Source organism: Oryctolagus cuniculus, chromosome 19 (genome assembly GCF_964237555.1).
Source record: "Oryctolagus cuniculus chromosome 19, mOryCun1.1, whole genome shotgun sequence".
Lineage (NCBI taxonomy): Eukaryota > Metazoa > Chordata > Mammalia > Lagomorpha > Leporidae > Oryctolagus > Oryctolagus cuniculus.
In genome coordinates, this window is record NC_091450.1 from 42,220,870 (window position 1) to 42,245,539 (window position 24,670).

At 49.0% G+C, this 24,670-nt stretch overlaps 3 protein-coding genes across 6 annotated transcripts in view; 2 read left to right on the top strand and 1 right to left on the bottom strand.

Moving 5' to 3' along the window:
- The window catches only part of LOC100349542 (gap junction gamma-3 protein), a 25,258-nt gene extending 23,752 nt beyond the window's left edge, over positions 1–1,506 (bottom strand). Inside the window, exon 1 of one of the 3 annotated variants that reach the window (XM_070064406.1) lies at positions 1,058–1,506. The gene's annotated coding sequence lies outside the window, so the exon portion shown is untranslated. The remainder of the gene's footprint in view (positions 1–1,057) is intronic. The other 2 variants (XM_017337863.3, XM_051847763.2) reach the window with 2 other exon arrangements.
- Positions 1–5,826, top strand: part of AZGP1 (alpha-2-glycoprotein 1, zinc-binding) — a 7,159-nt gene extending 1,333 nt beyond the window's left edge. The window contains exons 2-4 of the mRNA XM_002721874.5: positions 1,532–1,792; positions 4,118–4,393; positions 5,259–5,826. Of these exons, the coding sequence (XP_002721920.1) occupies positions 1,532–1,792; positions 4,118–4,393; positions 5,259–5,587 (866 nt within the window). The 3' untranslated portion in view covers positions 5,588–5,826. The remainder of the gene's footprint in view (positions 1–1,531; positions 1,793–4,117; positions 4,394–5,258) is intronic.
- Positions 5,827–18,177: 12,351 nt separating this feature from the next.
- On the top strand, positions 18,178–23,354 carry GJC3 (gap junction protein gamma 3). Of its 2 annotated transcripts, XM_051847762.2 has the most exons (3): positions 18,231–18,461; positions 21,501–21,566; positions 22,131–23,354. In XM_051847762.2, the coding sequence occupies exon 3, from the start codon at positions 22,135–22,137 to the stop codon at positions 22,882–22,884; it is 750 nt and encodes a 249-aa protein (XP_051703722.1). In that variant the 5' UTR covers positions 18,231–18,461; positions 21,501–21,566; positions 22,131–22,134; the 3' UTR covers positions 22,885–23,354. The 2 variants fall into 2 exon arrangements, with proteins under 2 accessions (XP_008247127.1, XP_051703722.1); XM_008248905.4 differs by lacking the exon at positions 21,501–21,566 and having other exon boundaries at positions 18,178–18,461.
- Positions 23,355–24,670: the final 1,316 nt, after the last annotated feature.

Sequence of the window (24,670 nt, forward strand, 5' to 3'; positions counted from 1 at the left end):
CATAAGAAGCTTATCTCTTAATTTGATTTTCCATGAACTTTCTGAAGTACTGTCATTGGGAAGAGGGGCTCATATAATAGAGAGAAGGGGAGGTTTATTTTAAGGAACTGGCACACAAGTGTGAGATCTGGCAGTCCTAAACCTGCAGGGCAGGGCAGAGGATGGAAACCCAAGAAAGAGCTTGAGTCTGAAGGCAGAATTCTTTCTTCTTTGGGAGACTCCAGTCTTTTCTCTTAAGGTTATCAACTGATTGGATGAGGCCAACCCATGTGACAGAGGGTTATCTTCTCCACTAGAGGTGTACTGGCTTAATGTTAACCACATTTAGAAGCTAGTTAGCTTGTCCCACTTCAGTGGGACAAGCACTGCGGTGCAGCAAGTTTAGCCACTGCTTGCGACACTTGGGACGCTTTGATCCCATGCTGGAGTGCCAGGATCAAATCCCACCTCTGCCTTCTGATCCAGTCTCCTGCTAATGAGCTAGGGAGGCAGCAGATGATGGCTCAAGAACTTAAAGTCCCTGCCACCCATGTGGTAAACCAGGATGGATTCCAGGCTCCTAGCCTTGGCCTGGCCCAACCCCAGTAAGCATTTGGGGAGTTTAGCAGCAAATGAAAGAGTTTCTCTTTCTCTCTCTCTCTCTCTCTCTCTCTCTCTCTCTCTCTCCTTCCCTCCCTCCACCTTTCCAAAAAAAATGAACACATAAACATTTTGAAATAATAATTTCAGTACTTGATCCAGAAATCTACTATGTGACCTACATTATTCACACCCATGTGAGTCACATCATGAATTAATTATCAAAGTAATGATGGAAATGGATGGAAATGTCCCCCTCTCTCAGCCTCTGCCTTGCACCAAAATGCAAGATATACACTACTGAGATCCATACTAGTCTTAATCTATGCTGATCCATTCTGTATCATTTCTTGAGTTTTCTAGTAAATTCTCCATCGTATGCTTTCTACCCGTGTGTATTTATCAGGCTAGATTACATTATGCTCCAATGGTAACAAAACTTTTAGTGACTTTGCCCAACAAGTGATTTCTCACTCACATCAAGTTGAATTCAGATCCAGCAAGGTTCCTCTCCTCTGCGGGCTGACTCAAGCATCCGGGCTTTTTGCATCTCGAGACTCTTCCATTTCACCCGTTGGCCTCCATGGCCATCACCCAAGGAAAGAAAGGCAAGGAAAGCCGGCTCACGGGGCCTTGGCCCAGAAGAAACACATCACTTCCGTTTATTTTTCCTTTAGCCAGAATGTAGTCATAATGGCCCCAGTATACCTACAAGGTTTAAAAAAATATATCATCACCTTGTGTGCCAAGCAGAGGAACCAACACCGTGAAGGCAAAGGGTGGTCTCTGAAATATCATCCCCAGAATAAAAGCCGAGCTCTTCCGTCCATGGTGTGAGCCTGGAAGCTGAGAAGGAAGAGGCCCCAGGCCAGGTCCTCCCTGCTGGCCCTCTGCGCCCCACAGTGGGAGTACTGTGTGTGGGCCCCACCCGTCTGCATCTCTTCTTTTTCAGGTCCCTACTTGCTGACCTTTCTCTACACTGGGCTGTCCAGGCCCAGTAAAGGCTTCCCTAGGTTTCAGGCCACCGCCTTCCTCAACGACCAGGCCTTCTTCCACTATGACAGCGAGAGCAGGAAGGCAGAGCCCCTGGGGCCGTGGAGCCAGGTGGAAGGAATGGAGGATTGGAAGAAGGAGAGCCAGCTTCAGCAGGCCAGGGAGGAAATCTTCCTGGAGACCCTGAAAGACGCCATGAACTATTACAAGGAAAGTACAGGTCAGTGGGCTGCAGACCGCCTGGGGTGAAGGGTCGGGGCTCAAGAGGCAAGCGTGAGTGGACCAGAGGAGGAGCAAGAGGCACCCATGGAAAGGCACAGGCACATCCACATCACATTCTCCCCACCCCACAACACACCTGTCTCTCTCCTTTCCTACAGATATCCCCATTCTTAACCCAGGCCTCAGCTCACATAGCAAGTGGTGTCAGAGTGATGGCACTTTTAAACAGGGACCTCTGACCTCCATATCCCCACCCATGTGAAGGCTGTTGGGGACATCGAGTGGAAAGTGAGCCAACGTTGGGGCCAGGCAGAACTGACTTCATGTGGTGGCTCTGCCTATCACTGGCTGTTAGACAGTGAGCACGTTTCCTAGTTATTTGGTTTGAATTGGAGCCTTGAAACCTACCTCCAAGAAATTCTGCAAAATTTGTCTATATCTATCTTAATCCCTTAGCCCCTTGGCCTAGGATAGGTGCAGCCAGTAATATCTGCACAATTGAAATTTGTTAGCGTGAATAGACAAAGTACCTAGCATAAATCATGGCCCAGTGTGGTAGCTCAATAAGTGTTGGATTTAAAACCACAGACAGTTTGAGCTACATGAAACCATTCAGATCCTCCATCTATGAGCAGACATGGGAAAAGTCACTCATCCTGTGGTGTGAGGAGCTGGTGGCAGAGCTACACAGAAGCAGCCTTCTGTGTCTCCCAGCCCAGCACTCTTCTTTCTGTAATACCCTGCCTACTCACATCATCCAGTCTCAGGCCTAGTGAACTGTTGATGTTAAATTAGTATAGGGAGGGCCGGCGCCATGGCTTATTGGCTAATCCTCTGCCTGCAGCGCTGGAATCCCATATGGGCACCAGGTTCTAGTCCCGGTTGCTCCTCTTCCAGTCCAGCTCTCTGCTGTGGCCCAGGAGGGCAGTGGAGGATGGCACAAGTGCTTGGGCACCTGTACCCACGTGGGAGACCAGGAGGAAGCACCTGGCTCCTGGCTTTGGATCAGCGTAGCGCCGGCCGTAGCGGCCATTTGGGGGGTGAACCAACGGAAGGAAGACCTTTCTCCCTGTCTCTCTCACTATCTAACTCTACCTGTCAAATAAGTAAAAAAAAAAAAAATTAGTATAGGGTGAGTGTTCTAGTGTAGCTCCTGAGTGTAATGTCCAAGAAGCTACATGGAATCCAAAGGCTTACAAAGGGAGACAAGAGTTATGTAGAAATCTGAAGGATGTAGAATGGGAAGTCTTGGTGAGAAAAGTGATCTGTGCTGTTTGTCAGAAAGAGATGTGGGGAGAGCCCACAGGTTCAGGAAGGACACTGGAAGAAATTTGGGCTGACAGGAATAGAAGTGTTGGCCTGAAAAATGATGAGTAAAAAGGATGAAGAGATACAGTGAATCAGGGTACTAGAAAAATAATAAGAGGTACCATTTATTGAGCACTTACTACATGCTAGGTACAGGTATTAACACACTTAATGCTCACAACAACCCTCCAAAATAGTACCATCACCTTTGGCTTTTCAGAGATGAGAAAAGTGAAGCAAAGAGGGGTTAACTGCTCAAGTCTATGCAACAGGCCAAGTGGGAGTGGGGACAGTTCTGGGATTTGAGCCCAGAGAGCGTGAGAGTCAACAGCACTAATCGGTTTTGGATAAATGCCTACTTTTATAATTAGAATGGAGAGCTTGTGTTCCCCTCCCTAAGGAGGGCAATTTCCGAGAGCCATTGTTAATGGGGAGGGGATTGAGTCATCAGAGATTTGGAATGACGATATCAACCACTGGGAACAGGAGAAGAGGTTGTCAAATTATGTTTACTTGAGTGGTGATATGAATTGCACGTGGAACTAAAATGAAAGAGATTGCCACAATCTGTATGAAACCACAAATAACTTCTGCTTAACTTGGTAATGCACTTGGGTGTGTTGTATCGGGTTCCTAGGAAAACACTGTGCATTCAAACATGCTTCCCTATGACACAGAAGAGCTAGAAATCTGTCCACAGTGTGTAGCTCTCTGAAGTTCCCTGGCTGGAAGAATGTAGCTCATCTCCTCGTCAAAACACACACACACACACACACACACACACACATTATATAGAAATCTGAAGGGTATGGAATGGGAAGTCTGAAAACCAAACAAGAGTGTGTCTTTCTGCTGTAACCTATTTGCCCCAGAAAGAAACTGCATAAATTGCATACTTAGATTTCAGAAACTTTTCCTCCTACTGAGTTGCAAAGTATGTGAGCATGAGAGTTTTTGTTTGGATGGAGTTGGCCTTAGGCTGACTGGCTCCCTGTGGGGTCTGGGGAGGCTTCAGGGTCTCACACCTTCCAGGGAATGTTCGGTTGCGAGCTCCAGAATAACAGAAGCAGTGGAGCATTCTGGAGATATGCCTACGATGGAGAAGACTTCATCGAATTCAACAAGGAAGTCCCAGCCTGGGTGGCCTTGGACCCAGCAGCCCTGAACACCAAGAAAAAGTGGGAAGCAGAAAAAGTCTATGTGCAGCGGGCCAAGGCGTACTTGGAAGAAGAGTGCCCGGGGATGCTGCAGAGGTACCTGAACTACAGCAGAACTCACCTGGACCGACAAGGTACTCACTGCTTCCCATGGCCTGCTCCCCAGTACTGGGCTGAAGAAGAGAAGACAGTATCAGGCTGGGAGGTCAGGGGAATGTCTCAGGCTGCTCCCATCTATCTGGGAAGTCCCTTGCCTCCAGGCTTTTACCTCCTAGGAGTCATTCCTTCCCTGGGAAGACAAGATCTGAGTTCCAAAAAGAATATTCATCAGGGGTGGGCATTAGGTCCAGTGGTTAAGTTACCACTTAGGACACTCAAATCCCACATCCCACATTGCAATTCTTGGGTTCAAGTCCCAGTTCTAGTCCTGATTCCAGCTTCCTGCCAATGTGCACCCCAGGAGGCAGCAGATGATGGCTCAAGTAGTTGGATACCTGCCACCCACATGGGAGACTTGGATTGAGTTTCCAGCTTCCAGTTTCTGCCTGGCCAACCTCCAGCTGTTGCCGGCATATGAAGGATGAACTGGGCCAGGCAGAAACTGGAAGCTTATGCAATGCAGGAGGGGAAAGTTTGACAAACAGAGCTGCAGGCAGAATGAGGAAGCTGGGCTGGGGCTGGAGGAGAGAGCCCTCCAAGCCCATTGAAGTTTGGGGGAAAACAGTGAAGTGCATGGGGCACTCACAACTTGTTGCCATCAGAAGTGAACACAGGAGGGGGCAGAGTGGGGTTGGGATATCAGAGCAAGCACAGACATTCCGTGACCCAGCAGGAAACGCTCCAAAGGGAGCCACAGCCTTCCCCGGTCTTTGTAAAGGTTTCTTGGTAGAGGCAGGTACATGAGCAGAGCTTAGAGCTCTGCCGATCACTGACATCCAGGGAGTGGGGGATGGAAGAAGTCACAACACGCCCTCAACATCCACATCTGTCCCTTCACAGAGCCTCCCTCCGTGACAGCCTCCAGCCACATGGCCCCAGGACAGAACAGGACCCTCAAGTGTCTGGCCTATGACTTCTACCCACAAGGAATTGGTCTGCACTGGACTCGGGCTGGGGAGATGCAGAAGCTGGAGTTGGAGAGACACATTCTCCCCAGTGGAAAGGGCACTTACCTGTCCTGGGTGGTGGTGGGAGTCCCCTCTCAGGACCGAGCCCCCTACTCCTGCCACGTGGAGCACCGTAGCCTGGCCCAGCCCCTCACATTGCTCTGGGATGAGAGGCAGACAGCAAGCGCTGAAGACAAAGTGGAGACCCCACGGCCCCAGTAGCCATTCTTTCTGCCTGACATGAGAGAGCAGAACATTAGAAATCAGCATCAATGACATCAACAGCATAAAGAACAGGTGATGGGTCTGGAAACAGAGGCTTGGATTCCAGGCACGAGATGATTCTCCCCACCAAACACCTCATCCCCCAGCTTCCCCCTCCATTGTATAATCTGGAAAACCTAATTCACAGTCATCTCCTTGAGTAGCACAACAAAGAAAGGTATTTTTAAACTCTAAAATGCTGTAAAAATATGCCTCAACTGTATCATCCATCCTATCCCCAAGCATTTGATTCATCTGAAAGTCTTGGAACTCACTCAAAGTGATGTTCACAGGGCATCTTGACCCAGGGTAGCCTAGGCATGGTTTGGGCCACTTAGACCCTGGGCATTATTCAGGTGCCCACTGCTAACATCCATGAATATGGCGATGGCCTGTCTGGCTGGGAGGTCCTACAACTCTGTGGCCTGTTTAACACAAACTCAAAGCTCTTCTGTGCCTCAGTTTCCGCAGAACTCCCTTGCTCCCTGTGCGACACAGCCCTCCACTCTACCTACCTAGCCTTTCCCGTGCCACGTTGGCCTTGGACCACACACAGCCAGGGCTTATTTGACAGGCCTTATCTCTCTAGGGCACACTTCCAGAGAAGTGGGAATCAACCCCAGTGCTCTTGGGCTCCCTCCAAATCCATTTGAGTGTGGTTCCTCATCTGAGTCACCCCCTCCCCACCACCATTCAAAGTTCACACCCCAAATGACAGAGTGGAACTCTCACATCTGACCTTTCTATTAAGCTTCTCCTGGCTCTGGCTGTGTTTCTTCTTATGTGAAAAGAACTTCCTATTGCATCCTGGTCCTCAGCCTCCCACTCTGGATAGCTCCAGAATCAGTCCTCCAAGTTGAGTTTCTTGAAAAAATCATTTCCAGACTTCAGAATCTTTAATCAACCACCTTATCTTTATTATTTGAAGGCTATGTTTTTTTAAAAATATATCCCCTGGGTCCAATTTGAAAAATTAAAGCTGAGAAACCCACATTCCCCTTTTCTGGGAAAAATATGTTTTTAGCTAAACAGTAGAAGACCACAGGAAAGAGAATCCAAATAGTCAAGATGGGAAAGTATAACAATTGACATTTTAAAATGTGATGACACCTTGAGCAAACAAAAGGAAACAGGATAACCTTTTCGAGTCAATGTGGTAGTCAAAGTCCACATAAACAGGTCAGGGGCTAAGCCAGATTAGAAGGTAAGATGTGAGATTTGGCTCCATCTATGATAGGAGAGACATATGGGGGTGGACAAGAGGGAGGAAACATCAAAATATCGAAGTCCTGGCCAAGTGTCGGGGAGGAGAGAAGGACAGAGGGGCCCAGAAACCTGCAGTAAACTTCCTGGAAGAAATCAGACTTCAAAGCAGGTGTAGAAGATTAAGACAGCTTGCCAAGAAGAGACTGACAGATTGTTCTTAATCACTGGGTGTGAGACGGCTGAGAGGATAAAGTCACACAGACCTGACAAATGTAGATGACCTGGGAGTGGGGCTGGATCCTGGGCATCAACAGGGCACACCAGGGAGAAAAAGGGAGTCCTGAGAACCAAATGAGGGTCCCTCCATGGTCACCTCCTGCTCATTCAGTGAAGTACCACCAACTTCAAGTGCAAATTGAGGAGGTCCCTTTAATAATTCTTCAGTCTCCTAGTACTACCTTAGTACTCCTCAGGGAGAGTTCACCAGGTGGACTGCAGGGATGGGACACACCAAATTAGGCAGAAGACACCAACCTGTATTAGACTTACACAGCTTTCCTATGAAGGTCCTCCTAATTTAGCTCAGTTCTGCTTTTTTTTTTTTTTTTTTTTTTTTTGGACAGGCAGAGTGGACAGTGAGAGAGAGAGACAGAGAGAAAGGTCTTCCTTTGCCATTGGTTTACCCTTCAATGGCCGCCGTGGCCAGCGCGCTGCAGCTGGCACACCGTGCTGATCTGATGGCAGGAGCCAGGTGCTTTTCCTGGTCTCCCATGGGGTGCAGGGCCCAAGCACTTGGGCCATCCTCCACTGCACTCCCTTGCCACAGCAGAGAGCTGGCCTGGAAGAGGGGCAACCAGGACAGAATCTGGCACCCTGACCGGGACTAGAACCTGGTGTGCCGGCGCCGCAAGGCGGAAGATTAGCCTAGTGAGCCACGGCGCTGGCCTCAGTTCTGCTTTTTCAACCCTATTTCCCACTCAGTGTTCTAGCCAAGTAGACCTTATTGTTTTCCAATACCTTTGCTCATGTATTTATTGATTTATCCAAGAATTCAGTATTGAGTATATGTTGTATACTTGACACTTTCATAAGCACTAGAGACTCAGTAGAAGAATGTGGGCTCGTCCTGTGAGGCCCGTGCACTGCCAGCATGGTGGGGCAACGGTGTTCTTTGATAAGAAGCACCGGAGACAAGTCTCGGTGAACATGTCCTCTTTGTTAACGACCACACACACCTTTTAAAGGGCAGGCAGAGGGGCGTAGCTAATTCAGTGCAACACTAATTCTATAGGATAGAACCGATATTGGCGCCACTATGCTTCGCCAATCAGCTTGAAGGTCACATAATTAGGGTAGCTTTCCAGGTGGGCCTGGGCCACACCCAGGAGGAGTTTACCTGATTGGTGAGGGTGGGGGTTGGGGAAATGCGACTGGGGCTCCCACTACCTGCCAGCAGTCAGGTTGTGGGGTCCTTCCTGGGAAGCATGGTGCGCCATGCCCTCTCAACCTCCTTTAAGGGCAGGGCAGGCAGATCGCCTGCCAGGTACAGGATCACCCAAAGAAGAAAGCAGGTACAATTATTGGATCTCACTGATTATACTGATGGAAACAACACCAGCTGGTCCAGCTCAAATCCCACCTCTTTCCATGACCAGTTCCCTGATCATCAGCTCCAACACATACCCTTTCCACATTGAGTTTCTTTCAGATGGACATATCCTGAAAGATTTCAAGGAAGACAGCATTTGCGTGAAGCCAAAATTCATACTACCTAAGTGTATCAGGTTTTCCTATGCAGAAACCCTAGACCACCCTCCTACTCATGGTCTTTTTTGTTCTTCTTATGGAAAAGAAGGGATAAGAAAAGTTAGAGAGGAGGGATGAAAAAAGGGTAGGAAAAATACAGAAATCGGCCGGCGCTGCGGCTCACTAGGCTAATCCTCCACCTTGAGGTGCCAGCACACCGGCTTCTAGTCCCGGTCGGGGTGCCAGATTCTGTCCTGGTTGCCCCTCTTCCAGGCCAGCTCTCTGCTGTGGCCAGGGAAGTGCAGTGGAGGATGGCCCAAGTGCTTGGGCCCTGCACCCCATGGGAGACCAGGAAAAGCACCTGGCTCCTGCCATCGGATCAGCGCGGTGCGCCGGCTGCAGCGCGCTGGCCACGGCGGCCATTGGAGGGTGAACCAACGGCAAAAGGAAGACCTTTCTCTCTGTCTCTCTCTCTCACTGTCCACTCTTCCTGTCTTAAAAAAAATACAGAAATCAACTTTGTCAATTCCTGAATCATAACTGAGAGTTTTTTATTGGTCTTCAGAGTTCAGTGCATCCATCCATCACCCATCTGCTCATCTGATGAATGTTTGCCAAATGTCTCTATGTTCATATGACAGAGAGATGAACCAGAAATAGATCATTCCCACACAATGATGCTTAAACTCACAAAGGGGACTTGGAGTCAAACCAGGGAGAGTTTTAAATGACATACTAGGGAGTTTGATCTTTATTCCGAATACAACATTCAAAGGCTTTTGGACAACACAGATGAATGATTAGAATACTAATCAGAAATTAGAGTAAAATGAATTAGAGTGTTAGAGGAGAAATTAGGCACAGAAAGTCCCTCCTTCCCAAGCAGACATGACTGTGATAGTAGCATTGCTGAGTGGTGCTGATGGCACCACTTTTCAGTCTTGGCGATTTTACGGTTGGCATTCCACTGAAATACTCAATGCCTTACTCAGGCTGGAACCAGAGAAGAGGACTGGATTAGCAGCCCCTAGACCAAGAACATTTCACAATGGGCACCCCTTCCTCTCATCCCAGCTCCTGAATTGCCACCCATGTTCTCTCCAATGAGAGATTTGCACTCATGCAGAGGGTCTATTCAAGGAGCCCTGGACTAGCCCAGGGCTAGAGGGAACCTGTATTCTCCCCTAGTAAGCTGAGTGGCTTTGGCCCACATACCCCACACATGTTGACAAGCCCTGCCCTTTCCTACCTCCACCTCCGAGAAGTGGAAATGCTTTCTAGCTGAGGGTTAATAAGTGCTATAGATCATTCTTAAAAGTAAGACCTGGAAAATACAAGAAGCAACCCCAGGTGGCACAAACCAAAGAGGTCCAACAGAACCTTTCCCTGAAGCCTCCCTGGGAGACAGCTCCTGCTACCTGTGGCTGGCCCGGAAGATCTCCAGCCATCCTCACCGGGTGCCTCTTCCCTCGAGCATGCTGCCCTGCCTTTTATCAACCTGTTATATTTCATTTCACTTCCTCTTTCTCTCTTCAGGTGTAGAGGTGAAATTCATCCCAACTTTGATGTACATAACTTACCAATATTAGCAGCATTAGACAATGCAGAGTCCCTCTGATTTTCCTTTTTGCAATTATGTGCCCACTTCACTCATATATTCATGTTGCAGCTCTTGAATGGGTGCAGACCACCCTCTGCCCCACGTATCGGTGTTATGGTTTGAATTTGGTTTGTCCTCCTAAATTCACACAAGACTTTGAGCCCCAAAGTCATATGTTAATGGTACTAAGAAGGTGAGAATTTAATTCAACTATGGCATTTGGAAGTAGAGCTTTTGGGAGGTGATGATTGGCTTGGATTAGATTGGATGAGGTCATTAGGATGAAGCTTGCATTATTAAATCTTGGTGGCTGGCCGGCATCATGGCGCAGTAGGTTCATCCTCCGCCTGCGGCGCCGGCATCCCATATGGGCACTGGTTCTAGTCCTGGCTGCTCCTCTTCCAATCCAGCTCCCTGCTGTGGCCTGAGAAAGCAGTGGACGATGGCCCAAGTGCTTGGGCCTCTGCACCCACGTGGGAGACTGGGAAGAAGCACCTGGCTCCTGGCTTCAGATTGGCGCAACTCCGACCATTGTGCCCATTGGGGAGTGAACCAACGGACGGAAGACCTTTCTCTCTGTATCTCCCTCTCACTGTTAGTAACTCTACCTCTCAAATAAATAAATAAAAATCTTTTAAAAAATCTTGGTGGCAAGGAGCTACCTTTCTCTGAAGGGAAGAGAGAACTTCCACTTTGACTATGGCCTGGTCGAAATAAGATCAAAGTCGGTGAGCTCAGGGGGCTTCCATGGCCTTGACAACTCATGACTAGAGCCTGGGAGATTGCTGACACCTTAAATAAGAGTGTCAATTTGTTAAGTCAACAACAGGAGTCACTGTGCACCTACTCCTCATGTAGGCTCTCTGTCCTTAATGTGTAGTTCAATGTGAATTAATGATATGACTAGTACTCAAACAGTATTTTGCACTTTGTGTTCTGTGTGGGGGCAAACTGATTAAATATTTACTTAATATACACTAAATTGATCTTCTGTATATAAAGATAATTGAAAATGAATCTTGATGTGAATGGAATGGGAGAGGGAGCGGGAGATGGGAGGGTTGCGGGTGGGAGGGAAGTTATGCGGTGGGGGGAGCCATTGTAATCCATAAACTGTACTTCGGAAATTTATATTTACTAAATAAAAGTAAAAAAAAAAATCTTGGTGGCTTTATAAGAGCCATAGACAACAGACATAGCGCCAAGGGCTGGGAACATCTGATCTATGGCCTATATAAGGCCCATGAAATCATTTGGTCTGGCCCTGCCAAGGCAACCACAGGTGGGACTCAAAATACAATAAATCTATAGGCTAATCTGTAAGGTGATAATTTTGTATGGCCTGTGAATGTTATAAATATCCAAATGGCCCTTGGCAGAAAAACATTCCCTACGCCTGACAGACAGGTGCAGATGCAGACGTAGAAGTAGATGTAGACAGAGGCACAGACACTTTCTGTCTCTTCCCATGTGATGTTTTGCGCCACCCTGGGACTCTTGACAGCAACAGCTCCATGACCAATGGCTGAAACAATGGGTGGGGACTTCCCAATCTGAGACTGTGAACCTCTGGATCTGAGAGCCAAAATACATCTCTCTGCTGTATAGTTAAGCTGCCTAAGGTAATGTGTTGTAGTAACGAAAGCTAATACAACCACCTCTAGCAGATTCTCTTCCTGCTGGGAAAATGGGTCAGAGTGAGAAGCCTCAGAAGCTGTGATTATGGACATGCTCTGTCACTCACTCTTCTTCCCTATCTACATCATGAGTTTAAATTTCTAAGCTGTGACTCTAAGAGTTTATTTATTTATTTATTTATTTGAGAGGCAGAGTTACAGACAGAGAGAGGGAGAGAGAAAGGTCATCCATCCTCCAGTTCACTCCTCAAATGGTCACAACAACGGTTGGAGCTGTGCTTATCTGAAGCCAGGAGCCAGGAGCTTCTTCCAGGTCTCCCATGTGGGTGCAGGGGCCCAAGCACTTGGGCCATCTTCTACTGCTTTCCCAGGCCATAGCAGAGAGCTGGTTTGGAAGAGAAGCAGTTGGGACACGAACAAGCACCCACATGGGATGCTTGCCCCACAGACAAAGGCTTAGCCTACTACACTACAGCACTAGCCCCTAAGCTGTAACTCTTAAATTGAGGAATCATCAGCCCTCTTGAGACTCTGAGAAGTAACAGGGCCCCCTAAATCAGATGCTATTGGTAACAGGTCCATATTCATTCCCGTATCATACCTGTTATAGCTGACGTGGGCTACCATAACAAAATACCACAGACTGGGTGGCTTAAACCACAGAAACTTATTTTCTCCCAGTTCTGAAGGCTGGAAGTCCAAGATCAAGGTGCTACAAAGGTGAAGATGGCTGCCACCTTGCTGCTGCTCCATATGGTCATCCCCCTGCATGCATGCCCCAGTGTCCAAATTTCCTCTTCTTAGAGGGACATCAGTCTTCATTTTAGCTGGATCACCTGTCTAAAAGTCCTGTATCCAAAGATAAGTCATATTTCAAGGTACAGGTGTGGGGAGCAACTGGGAGCAACTCGGACTAGACTAAGTTACTGGAATTAAGACTTATTCTATGCATCTGCTCTCCCACAATATGGCGCTGAGAAGGGAGAAGCAGCTTCTACACAGCTGCCTCCAGTTCAACCAATAAACAGCAGGACCTGCTCCTGATTGGAGGAGAGCAGCGTACTCGGCGTGTGGGTAGCAGAGTTGGGATTGGTGGAAGAGGACTATAAAAGAGGAGAGAGACGGCATGCATCAGGAACATCTAAGGGGAACATCTGAGGGAACACCTGTGCAGCCCCTGAGAGAGCCGGCCGGCGGTGTGCCGCTCCCCCGCGGAAGTGGGGAATGTGGCAGGGGGAACCGCCCTTCCACGGAGGTGGAAGGGACGGTAGCCAACCCGGGAAGAACCAGCAGCAGGAGGGCCAAGCAGACGAAAGAACAGCGCAGGGTCCTGTGTCGTTCCTCCACGAAGAGGGGGAGCGACATAATGGTGCCGTGACTCGGATATGAAGCCTAGGCAGGGTTTAGTGTCGCTCCTCCACGAAGACGGGGAGCGACAATAGGGGGTAGGACTTCAACATACTAATTGAGGAGCATGGGGCCAGCACCGTAGCACAATAGGTTAATCCTCCACCTGCAGCGCCGGCATCCCATATGGGCACTGATTCTAGTCCCGGCTGCTCCTCTCCGATCCAGCTCTCTGCTATGGCCTGGGAAAGCAGTAGAAGATGGCCCAAGTGCTTGGGCCCCTGCACCCACATGGGAGACCAGAAAGAAGCACCTGGCTCCTGGCTTCACATCAGCACAGCTCCGGCCATTGCGGCCATTTGGGGAGTGAACCAACGGATGGAAGGCCTTTCTCTTTGTCTCTCCCTCTCACTGTCTGTAACTCTACCTCTCAAATAAAGAAATAAAATCTTTTAAAAAATTAACTGAGGAGCATGGCTAGAGAGACACGATTCAACCCACAACAGTGCCTACAGATTGCAAGCTCCTGCTCTAACACTTTAGAAGCTTCTCTGCTCTGGGCTAATGCTTTTGTTACACATTGCAAAATCATAAGTCACTTTTAGGGTGACAGCATGCTTTCTTAAGGATCCCAAGGAATGAAGAAATAAATCCAGGGCATCTGTATTTTAGTATTGTGAACTATCCTATATTAATGAATTGTGATTGTTACTGACATATTTGAATTGATTGGTCTCAATTCTCTATTTTCTATTTACTATACTTCCTTGTTACTTCAAACTTAACTATGTGTGAGGCACAAGGCTAAGGAGGTGATAAGACAGACACAGTCCCTGTCTTTGCCTCACATACATTGCAGAGCTGTATCCAGTACCATTCTTTGATGATCAGCAACAGATACTAGGGGGCTCCCTTAGTCCCAGTCTCCCCACCCCATAAAGGATCTTATTGATAAAGTTTTTGAGTAGCTCACAGACTGAAAGGAACATCTGAAGAACTCAGCTCAGAGGGAGGAGACACCAGGGCTACAGCAGGCATCCAGCTGCCACAGGCACTCAGCCACCTCATCACCACAATACCAATAAGATAATGCAGCTCCAACCATGTTTGTTTGTATCCCAAACAGTCACGAGGCTCAAAAGACAAAGTCCAGGGAGCGAGACTGATCGACCAGCCTTGTTTGCATCATGTTCTCAGTCCACGACTGGCAGGCTGACACTCTCACAAAGAGAGAAATTTTCCGGAAGACAGAACAGAATGAGTCCAGGAGGCCGAAAATCTACCAGAAGGGAAACAACCAAAGAAAGAGCCAGTTGCCATAAAATTCTATAAAATATGACAAATCACTTGCCAGAGGGAACACAGGAATCTATGAATGCACAGAGCAAAGACAGCTCACATGGTCTGGCATCAAGAAAGAGGAGCAGTGAGAGTTAGGCAGAGGGAGCTGAGGCGGATGAGCACTGACACCTCTCACGGAGGCCAGGGCCCATGATCAGGGTAAGTGGAGCAAAGAGGAGAGAGGACAACTCGAGACTTGGTTCCAACTCCAGAGGCCTTGGGAGGTTAGCTGAATAGTTTATACTTTATCCTTAGAAATACAGGAAATGGAAAGTTTTAAACAAGAAATAACATGATTGGGGCCAGCGTTGTGGCACAATGGGTAAAGCCTCCCCCTTTGAAGCTCAGATGCCATATGGGCACCACCAGTTTGTGTCCAGGCTGCTCCACTTCCAATTCAGCTCCTTGCTAATGGCCTGGGAGAAGCAGCAAAAGATGGCCCGGCCCACATGGGAGAGGGAGACAGAAAGGTCATCCATCCTCCGGTTCACGCCCCAAATGGTCACAACGGTCAGAGCTGGGCCAATCTGAAGCCGAGAGCCAGGAGCTTCTTCCTGCCAGCCACGTGGGAGACCCGGATGAAGCTTCTGGCTCCTGGGTTCAGACTGGCCCAGTCCTGGCCATTGCAGCCACGTTTGGAAATGGAGTGATATGGTTTGCGTATGAGTCCCCCCAAGTTTTCGTGTACTGGAATTTAGTCCCCAGTGCGGTGACAGGAGAGATCGTGGAAGCTTTAAGATGCAGAGCACGGTGAAAGGTGGCTAGTCACCGGGGACATCACCTCTAAAAAGGATTAACATAGTCCTCATGGGACTCCAGCTATTCCTGCTACAGGGGTTGCTATAGAAACAGCCAGTTCCCTGGCTCTTCCTGCTCTCTGGCTTCCTGTCTCGCCATGCGGCCTCTTCTACGTTCCTCCCACCATCGTGATGCCACCCACCATGAGACCTTCAACAGGGGTTGAATCCATGGGGCTGACTGACTTTCAGCCTCCAAAGCTGTGAGTTCGATCAACCTCTTTTATTTATTAAAAGATGCCTCAGCCTCAGGTATTTTGTAATAGCAACAGAAAATGGATATGGGAACTTGCTGCTTCACCGAATCTCGGAAGGGACCCATCCTGCAAATCACACTGGATGAATACATAAACCACAGCCTGGTACTGGACTCCCCATTGCCATGATTTTGTTGTTGCATTCTGAGATAGTGGCTTGATACTTCCAGTTCTGGTCTCATGTTTGGCTTTGAACTTTAACTCCCAGTGCCTGCTTCAGGTAGACAATCACAGTAAACAAGTCACACAAAAATGTTTCCTTAACAAAATGCATCACTTGTGAGTGCTTTTCAGCTACAAGGAAGGGCATACTTGACCAAAGATGGCTTAAAACATGAGAGGGCTTGTTCTCAGGCAGAGGCTAACCAGCTTCTCTATGATTTTTTGCTATCTCCTACTAGACATGAGAATAGGTGCTGCAAGCATCAGGATCCTGTCCTCAAAAATTGTGCTTAGGCCAGCGCCGTGGCTCACTAGGCTAATCCTCCGCCTTGTGGCGCTGGCACAACAGGTTCTAGTCCCAGTCGGGGCACCAGATTCTGTCCCGGTTGCCCCTGTTCCAGGCCAGCTCTCTGCTATGGCCCAGGAATGCAGTGGAGGATGGCCCAAGTGCTTGGGCCCTGCACCCGCATGGGAGACCAGGAAAAGCACCTGGCTCCTGGTCTCAGATCAGCGCGATGCACCGGCTACGGGGTGCCGGCCGCGGCGGCCATTGGAGGGTGAACCAAGGGCAAAGGAAGACCTTTCTCTCTGTCTCTCTCTCTCTCTCACTATCCACTCTGCCTGTCAAAAATAAATAAATAAATAAATAGTGCTTAAAGCCTGGAAGCCGGGGCTGTGGATTAACAGCCAAATGATCCTCCCAGGATTCCTACCTCTCGTCATGGAAGGAAACCTCCACAGGATGGCATGGCTCCCAGCCAACCTCTGTTTGCATTTCACCAGCCAAAGTTAGGTTCCATGCACATCCCACAGGCTGAGCCCCTGTGAAGTGAGATCAAGGGTTCTCTGTCAGTTCTTGTCAGAGTTTTTGTTTTGTTTTGTTGTTTTGTTTTGTTTTTTGGCACAGAGGAAGGAGCAAAATTATTTTGCAGGAGGCAACCAAGAATGTCTTTTACACATAAAAATACAAATGTAATCTGAGAAAAAGCAATGATAATACTTTAGAGTGAGACAGCATATTCTAGCTCAATCACTGAGACAAGAGACAATGAGAGGTCGGCGCCACAGCTCACTTGGCTAATCCTCCACCTGCGGCACCAGCACACTGGGTTCTAGACCCGGTTGAGGCGCCGGATTCTGTCCTGGTTGCCCCTCTTCCAGTCCAGCTCTCTGTTGTGGCCTGGGAGTGCAGTGGAGGATGGCCCAAGTGCTTGGGCCCTGCACCCGCATGGGAGACCAGGATAAGCACCTGGCTCCTGGCTTTGGATCAGCGCAGCGCGCCAGCCGTGGCAGCCACTTGGGGGGTGAACCAACAGAAAAGGAAGACCTTTCTCTCTGTCTCTCTCTCTCTCTCACTGTCTAATTCTGCCTGTCAAAGAGAGAGAGAGAGAGAGAGAGAGAGAGAGAGGGAATGAGAAGGTAAAATGTTTAAAGCCATGAAATTGGGGTGAGCATTGTGGTGCAGTGGGTTAAGCTGCTGCTTAGAACTCCAGTATCCCATTTCAGAGTGCCAGTTCGAGTCCTGGCTCCTCCACTGCCCATCCAGCATTCTGCTAATGTACCCGGGGAGGTAGCCGATAATGGCTCAAGTACTTGGGTCCCTGTTGCTCACATGAGAAACCCAGCTGTTTCGGGCATCTGGGGAGTAAACCAGTGGATGAAAGACCTCTCTGTCTCTATCATCCTTGCTCTCACTCTTGCTCTTTCTTTCAAACAAATCTTTTTTGCAAAGTAGTGAATATTTATTAGCATTATGAGAATATGTCTTCCCTACTTAGAAAACTCAAGGAAACCAATAGCCAATTCACTAAAATAATCAAGAGTACTCAGAAATGTGAATGGCAGATGAACATAAAAAAATCAGTAGATTTCCAATATATCAGTGGCAAATATTTAGGAAATCGTAGAGAAAAAAAGAAACCCAACCACTTCAGTTTTAAAAGAAACCAAATATTGATGAGCAAATGGACATTTTCAAGGTTGATCAGGCTTTGGCATCCCATATTAAGCAGATCAGTGTTTCACAGCCAGTGTAACCCACCTTTGGCTTTGAGTCTATTTGTCACTCCCCTTGAGATCTGCAAGTCACCTTCCTCCCAGGCTTCCTCTCTACCCAGGCTTTGTAAGGGTTGAGTGTATGGATGGGTACAGAAACAACAGGAACCGGAGAACCCAAGGGAGTCAGTTTGCAGTGGCTCCGGAAGAGAGAGTAAAGTGAAAATTGGGAGACCATCAATGGGACCATTTTTTCTAGTCACTTTGCTAAGAAATGAAGGAGAACAGCAGTAGATGAAAATTGAGACCCAGAGGTGAGAAAGGAAACTCTGAGACGCACCCATGAAGGCTGGGAAGTTTCAGGGGCCCACGTTCCTTCAAGCTGCCTGGGGCCCTAACGTTAGCCCACACTATGAAGCTCAGAGCCGCAGCAGCGCGTCCCTCCCAGCCGTTTCCTTCCTGCACCCTCCTCCACCCATGCTGGTTCCAGGAATGATTCTGTATCCCGCCTCTTTCTCAGGAAACCATGGTCCTGGCACTTTCAATAGCAGAGCTGCCTCTACTTGTTGTTGTTGTGTTTTTTTTTTTTTTCTGACTAAGCTTGACAAAAGGAGGAGGAGAAGGGCATGAGTGAAAGCAGTAGGCCGGGCCAGGGAAAGAGTGAGGATCCTGGCAGCTCCAGCGTGGGGATTGCTTTCTCTCTGCACCTCTTCCTGTTGATGGAAGCCTTGCTCAGACCTCCAGGTAAGAACACGAGAAGATCACATACAGGGGAGGTGGCCCGGATGGACAGGCCAGGAGGGGCACTGGGACAGGCTCTCATAGCACCCCATCCCCCCTCGGGGGCCATTCTTTCTCACCCTCTGCCTCCCTCATGGCTTCTCAATCTTGCCCTGTTGGGACAAGAGACATGAGGAATATCTTCAGAGAAGCCATACTGCAATTTTTAAACACTGGCATATATTTTTTAAAAATTTATCCCCAGAGCCATTGCCATCCCAAAGCTGGCATGATCCACAGGGTCCTGACTTTGCCACTCCCCATCCTGAAGGGATCCCTTCAAAACCCAGGATCACAGCCTCCAAATCTTGCTTGACCAGCAAGCAGTCCTCTGCATGGCTCCTTGGTGAGATTATCCCTTTCTTGTCTCCTCACACCCATGCCCACATGTCAACCAGGGATATGCGGTCTCAGGCTTACCCGTAAGGTGAAATCCTGGACCAGTGGCTGGAATGGTGGAAGCAGAGCTCAGAATCTGGGTGTGCTTGGGCCCAGCAGGGGGCCTTGGTGAATGGTGCTGTAGTCCCTGGACAGGGTAGGAAAGAAGTGTGCAAGGGAAGCAATGCTCAATCTGCATCCATGCCGAGAACACACCCTCGGTAGCCTGGAGCTTTGAGATCGAGGTCAGCACTTACTCTGAGGCCTCATGAGCCACCAGGGCTTGTGGCTAACAGAACAGGGGAAGGAGCTCAGAACGAAGGGCAAAAAAATAGTCCAGAGTAATGCCTGGGATTCAGCTCATCTGATTTCCTGCACTTCCTTCCCTGCAGATACCCAAGGCTGTGCAGGGAGCTCTGGCTGCATCTGAACTCAGTTCTGAGGGAACCCCAGAAGATTTGGAGGAATCTAGCTGAGGGCCCAGGGTGGACACAGCACCTTCCTTACAAGAAGGGGCAGGAGTCAGAGTGCCTGGAAGCTGCTTAGTTTCCTTACACATGAAGAGAGTGTGACTCCCCTTTGTTAGGCTTCCCTGGAAATGTGTAGTAAACATGATTGGGAAAGCCAGCCTTCTTGGCCAGAGCTGGGGCCAAGGGAGGGGCTGGGCGAGAAAAAGATCTTAGCGTTGCTCTGGAGGGATGTGGGGATGAGTCAGCCCCCGAGCCCAGCTGGTGTCTCCCTCCTGTGTTCATGGGGTTCGCTGGGGACACACTACTTTAAAAACAAGATTTATGGCAAAATGTCAGACTCCTTGGTTAGGTGTTAAGCCTCCTAGATCTGTCCTCCAACTTGCTTATATTTTGCATTCTCCAACTCTCTCTTGTTCTTGCAGGACGATTTCCTTGACTTTCTTGGGTGCCAAATAGAGCTGTCTCCCCACAGAGGGCTGCCTTCCCTTTGCTTTGCTGTTCACTCCTCACTTGTCCATCCACTGTCATTGTCGGTATTTGTAGGCACTGGTTCCAGGATCTCCCATGGGCACCAAAATCTGAGGAATGGCATGGTATTGGCATAGAGCCAGTCCACATCCTCCTCTGTACTTTCCATCATCCCTGGATGGCTTATAATGCCTGATTCCAAGTAAATGTTGCGGAAATGTTGTTGTGTTGTATTGTTCAGGGAATAACAATAGGGAAAGCCTGCACACGTTCTGCACAGATGCAAGTCTCTTACTGAGTATCTTCCATCTGTGGTTGACTGAAGCTGTCCATGCAGATTCACGGGCACACAAAGGGCCTACTGTGCTTGTCCACCTTTCTATATTGAGATATTTATATCTCAGAGTTACAGGTCTCTTCAAGTTTAATTTTTTAAGATTTTTTTTGAAAGGCAGAGTGACAGAAAAGGAGAGGCAGAGAGAGAAAGACATCTTCTATTAGCTAGTTCACCCCTCAGATGGCTGGGCTAGGCTGAAACCAGGAGCCTGGAGCTCCATCCAGGTCTCCCATGTGGGTGGCAGGGGCCCAAGTACCTGGGCCATTCTCTGCTGCTTTCCCAGGTGCTTTAGCAGGGAGCTGGATGAGAAGTGGAGCAGCACGGACTCAAACCGATGTTCTGTTATGGGATGCTCGTGTCACAAGCAGCGGCTTAACCCACTGTGCCATAATGTCGGCTCCACTTCAAGTTTAATTTTCAAAATTGAGCTTGTGTTTCTCTTTGTCCTTGTTGTGGTTTACGGAGTAGCTTTGCAAGGATGAAAACATCCTTCTCTCACTGTCTTAAAATCAGAGTCTACTTTTTTTTTTTTAACAGGCAGAGTGGACAGTGAGAGAGAGAGACAAAGGTCTTCCTTTTGCCGTTGGTTCACCCTCCAATGGCCGCTGTGGCTGGCGCGCTGCGGCCAGCGCACCACGTTGATCCGATGGCAGGAGCCAGGTGCTTATCCTGGTCTCCCATGGGGCGCAGGGCCCAACACCTGGGCCATCCTCCACTGCACTCCCTGGCCACAGCAGAGAGCTGGCCTGGAAGAGGGCCAACCGGGACAGAATCCGGCGCCCTGACCGGGACTAGAACCCTGGGGGTGCCGTCACCACAGGCGGAGGATTAGCCTAGTGAGCCGGCCTACTTTTACTTTCAAATTAGGAAGCAGCCATTGCCTTGTTGATTATGTCACTTTGGGCTGTTTTCAGATATGTTGACTCCTGCTCTGTTGTTAGACAGTTTCTCAATTTTGTCTTTCAGTCCACTTAATGTATTATTTTTCTTTCTTCTGTGTTCTCTCAGCTCTTTCCTCTCTTCTCCATGGATTTAACTTCAGCTCTTAACTTCCAGCTATACTCGCTGTTTTCTTTTTTTAACTGCATCAGAAGCACCTGTTCTTATCTGCCGGCACCTGAGCCTGACTCCCTTTATGGTCCTTATTTGTGTAAGTAGAGGAAATATCCTACAGTATTTTAAAAGCACTTAAGTATATGTCTCCCAAATTTCTCATCTTTTTTTTGTTACAAAAATATTTTTTCAGAGAGATGTTTTCTCTGAGACCCCATGCCAGTGACTGCTGTCTTTATTGGCATGGTGACGTGTAAAAGGAATTGTATTTTTCCCTCTCGATTTCTCTTCGAATAGGGTCCGATCTGACGAGGCCCAGGGATTATCACACAGCAAGGTGGCTGACTTCTAGCACCTGTTCTGGTTGGTAGCCCCTAAAGGGAAGTGATCTGCAGGGTGCTAGATTAACGAAAGGTGCCTCAACCTACAAATAAATCAACTTCTCATTTCTTCATCGGCCGCTGAAGATACCCCACGGTGTGCAACAGGGAGAAACAGGGTTGCTGATAGGGGAACAAAATAATCATGGGAATTTCGGGAACCTACCTGAAGTTTAAAATCAAACACTTGGGGTGAGCGATGTGGTGCAGCTGGCTCCTGCATTGGATGTCTGCATCCCTATGGAAGCACCAGTTCGAATCTCAGCTACTCTGTTTTCAATTTATCTCCCTGCTAATGCACCTGGGAACCAGTGGATGATGTCCCAATTAGTTGAGCTCCCACCACCTATGTGGGAGACTCAGATGGGGTTCCTGGCTCCTGGTTTTGGCCTGGCTCAACCTCAGCCACTTGGAGAGTGAACCAACAGTGGGGAGACCCCTTTCTCTCTCAGTCTCCCCCTCTCTATGACACTGTGCCTGTCAAATAAATAAACCAATCTTTGAAAAATAAAACCATTTGTAATATTCTGTTGTCATTGCTCCACAGGAAGATGCGTGGCCGGTTTCTGAGGCAGCTGCTGGCCGAGGAGAGCCGACATTCCACGGCCGTGGGGCGCCTCCTGCTGCCTGTGCTCCTGGGATTTCGCCTGGCGCTGCTGGCTGCCAGTGGGCCTGGGGTCTTCAGTGACGAGCAGAGTGAATTCGAGTGTAACACGCGGATGCCAGGCTGCAAGGCCGCCTGCTTTGATGCCTTACATCCCATTTCTCCTCTGCGCTTCTGGGCCTTCCAAGTCATTTTAGTGGCTGTACCCAGTGCCCTCTACATGGTTTTCGTCCTGTATCAAGTGATCTGGCATTATGAAGAACCAGGAAAGGTGAAGAAGGAGGAAGAGACCTTGATCTACCAAAGGGACAGCAGTAGAGATGCCTTAGGGGCTGGAAGCTTGAGGCTGCTCTGGGCCTATGTGGCACAGCTGGGTGTGCGACTCATCCTTGAGGGGGTGACCCTGGGGGTTCAGTACCATCTATATGGGTTCCAGGTGCCCAGAGTATCTCAATGTAGAACAGACCCATGCCCCAATCTGGTAGAGTGCATCCATTCCCGCCCCTCTGAGAAGACCGTCTTCCTAAAGGCCATGTTTGGGGTCAACGGGCTCTGTCTCTTCTTTACGCTTCTGGAGCTTGTGCTTCTGGGTTTGGGGAGATGGTGTGAGCGCCTGAGGAAATTCCTGGGTGTGTCCTCTTCCCCTAGTCACACTCTCCCCTTGGACAGCGTAAGGAAACTCCAGGAGACACCATGATCGACTTTGCCTCGCCAGCTTCAGTGCTTCAGACCAAGCGAATAGGGGTAGCATCTCCCGACCTCCCCAGCCAGTGGGCATGGCCAAGTGGATGTGCCAAAGCACTCTCTCCCTTGGGAATCTGCATTTGGAGTCAGCAAGACCTACAGTCTCTGCCAGGGGCGTGAAAAGAGAAGAGGAGAAATCTGCGTGTGCTGGGCAAACATTTTCCACCACAGATAAGTGGAGGAAATGCCTGGTGCAGCTGGCAGAGAAAACTGGATTCAGTGAACAAGAAATTAGATAGAGGCCATCACGCAGGCTGGGGGTGGAGGGCCACAGGGAGTGAGGCTGCGATGGTGGTTTGGCATCTGTCTTGGCCATTGACAACTTTCCAATTTCCGGACCCATGCCCCTAAGGATTGCTTTGCTTTCCTGGATAAGATCCAAGGTGTATATTAAATAAATTCCTATTTGCTTTTGCCTCCTCAGCTGGGTTCTGTTTCTTGTTTCCAATCAATCCTCGACTATGACTATCAAGGGTGTCACGACAAAGGGTAGGGAGAAAAAAAGAAAATGTGGAGCCAGGTCTGCCCTCCAGACACACAGGGAGTCACAGGACTCATGTGCTGGCACAGGGAGGCCACCTTCCAGTAGGGACACAGTTACATTGTGCAGCCTGGACAACGTGCCTATGAGATTCAAGGTTGTGGCCCTCTAAAAGCAAATATACAGCTGGGTTCTGGAGATTTAACTGAATCGCAGTAAGAAGACACGCTCCCATCTGCAGGTCTGTGCTTTGCTTAATCAATCATTTCCCCTCTGCTTGGAAAGCATTGATCACTGTGATAGGGTTAAAGAGGTTGCAGAAGACTTTGGAGAAAGCTAAGTCCCTCTTCACCCCTCCACAGCACCTCCCTTCATGACTCTCAAAAAACAAAGTGTGTTTTCTGAATATCTGCATACGAAGTGGATTATTGCATTACAAAGTGAACAGGGTTGGATTTGAACCTGGGGAACCAGGCTGACTGTGTCCCTGTGATGTCAGAGTCAGAACAATGGGGATGGACAGAATCCAGGCTGGCGCGTGGCTGAACACCAGCAGCCCTGGAGGAGAGAATCTGGTGCATTGCCGCAGGGAGTCACCACGCAGGAAACGTACACCATGGTCCTAATCCTTTGAGAGTTACTATTAGGTAATCATGCATAAGATCCCCTCCTTTATAGTGTCGCTCCCCCTCTTCATGGAGGAACGACACTAAACCCTGCCTAGGCTTCATATCCGAGTCACGGCACCATTATGTCGCTCCCCCTCTTCGTGGAGGAGCGACACTAAACCCTGCGCTGTTCTTTCGTCTGCTCGGCCCTCCCCGGGTTTGCTGCTGGTTCTTCCCGGGTTGGCTACTATCCCTTCCACCTCCGTGGAAGGGCAGTTCCCCCTAGCCACATTCCCCACTTCCACAGGGGAGCAGCACACCGCCGGCCGGCTTTCTCGGGGGCTGCACAGGTGTTCCCTTAGGTGTTCCCCTTAGATGTTCCCCGTGCATGCCGTCTCTCTCCTCCTTTATAGTCCTCCTCTGCCAATCCCAACTCGGCTGCCCACACGCCGAGTACGCTGCTCTCCAATCAGGAGCAAGTCCTACAGTTTATTGGTTGAACTGGAGGCAGCTGTGCGGAAGCTGTTTACTTCTCTCCCAGCGCCATACTGTGGGAGAGCAGATGCATAGAATAAGTCTTAATTCCAGTAACTCAGTCCAGTCCGGGCTGCTCCCCACATTATAGTCTTTCAGTGTGACCAGTTTTTGTT

Bases quoted from the DNA above. Each gene is read 5' to 3' on its own strand.
- GJC3 (XM_008248905.4), top strand. From the start codon at position 22,135: ATGCGTGGCCGGTTTCTGAGGCAGCTGCTGGCCGAGGAGAGCCGACAT.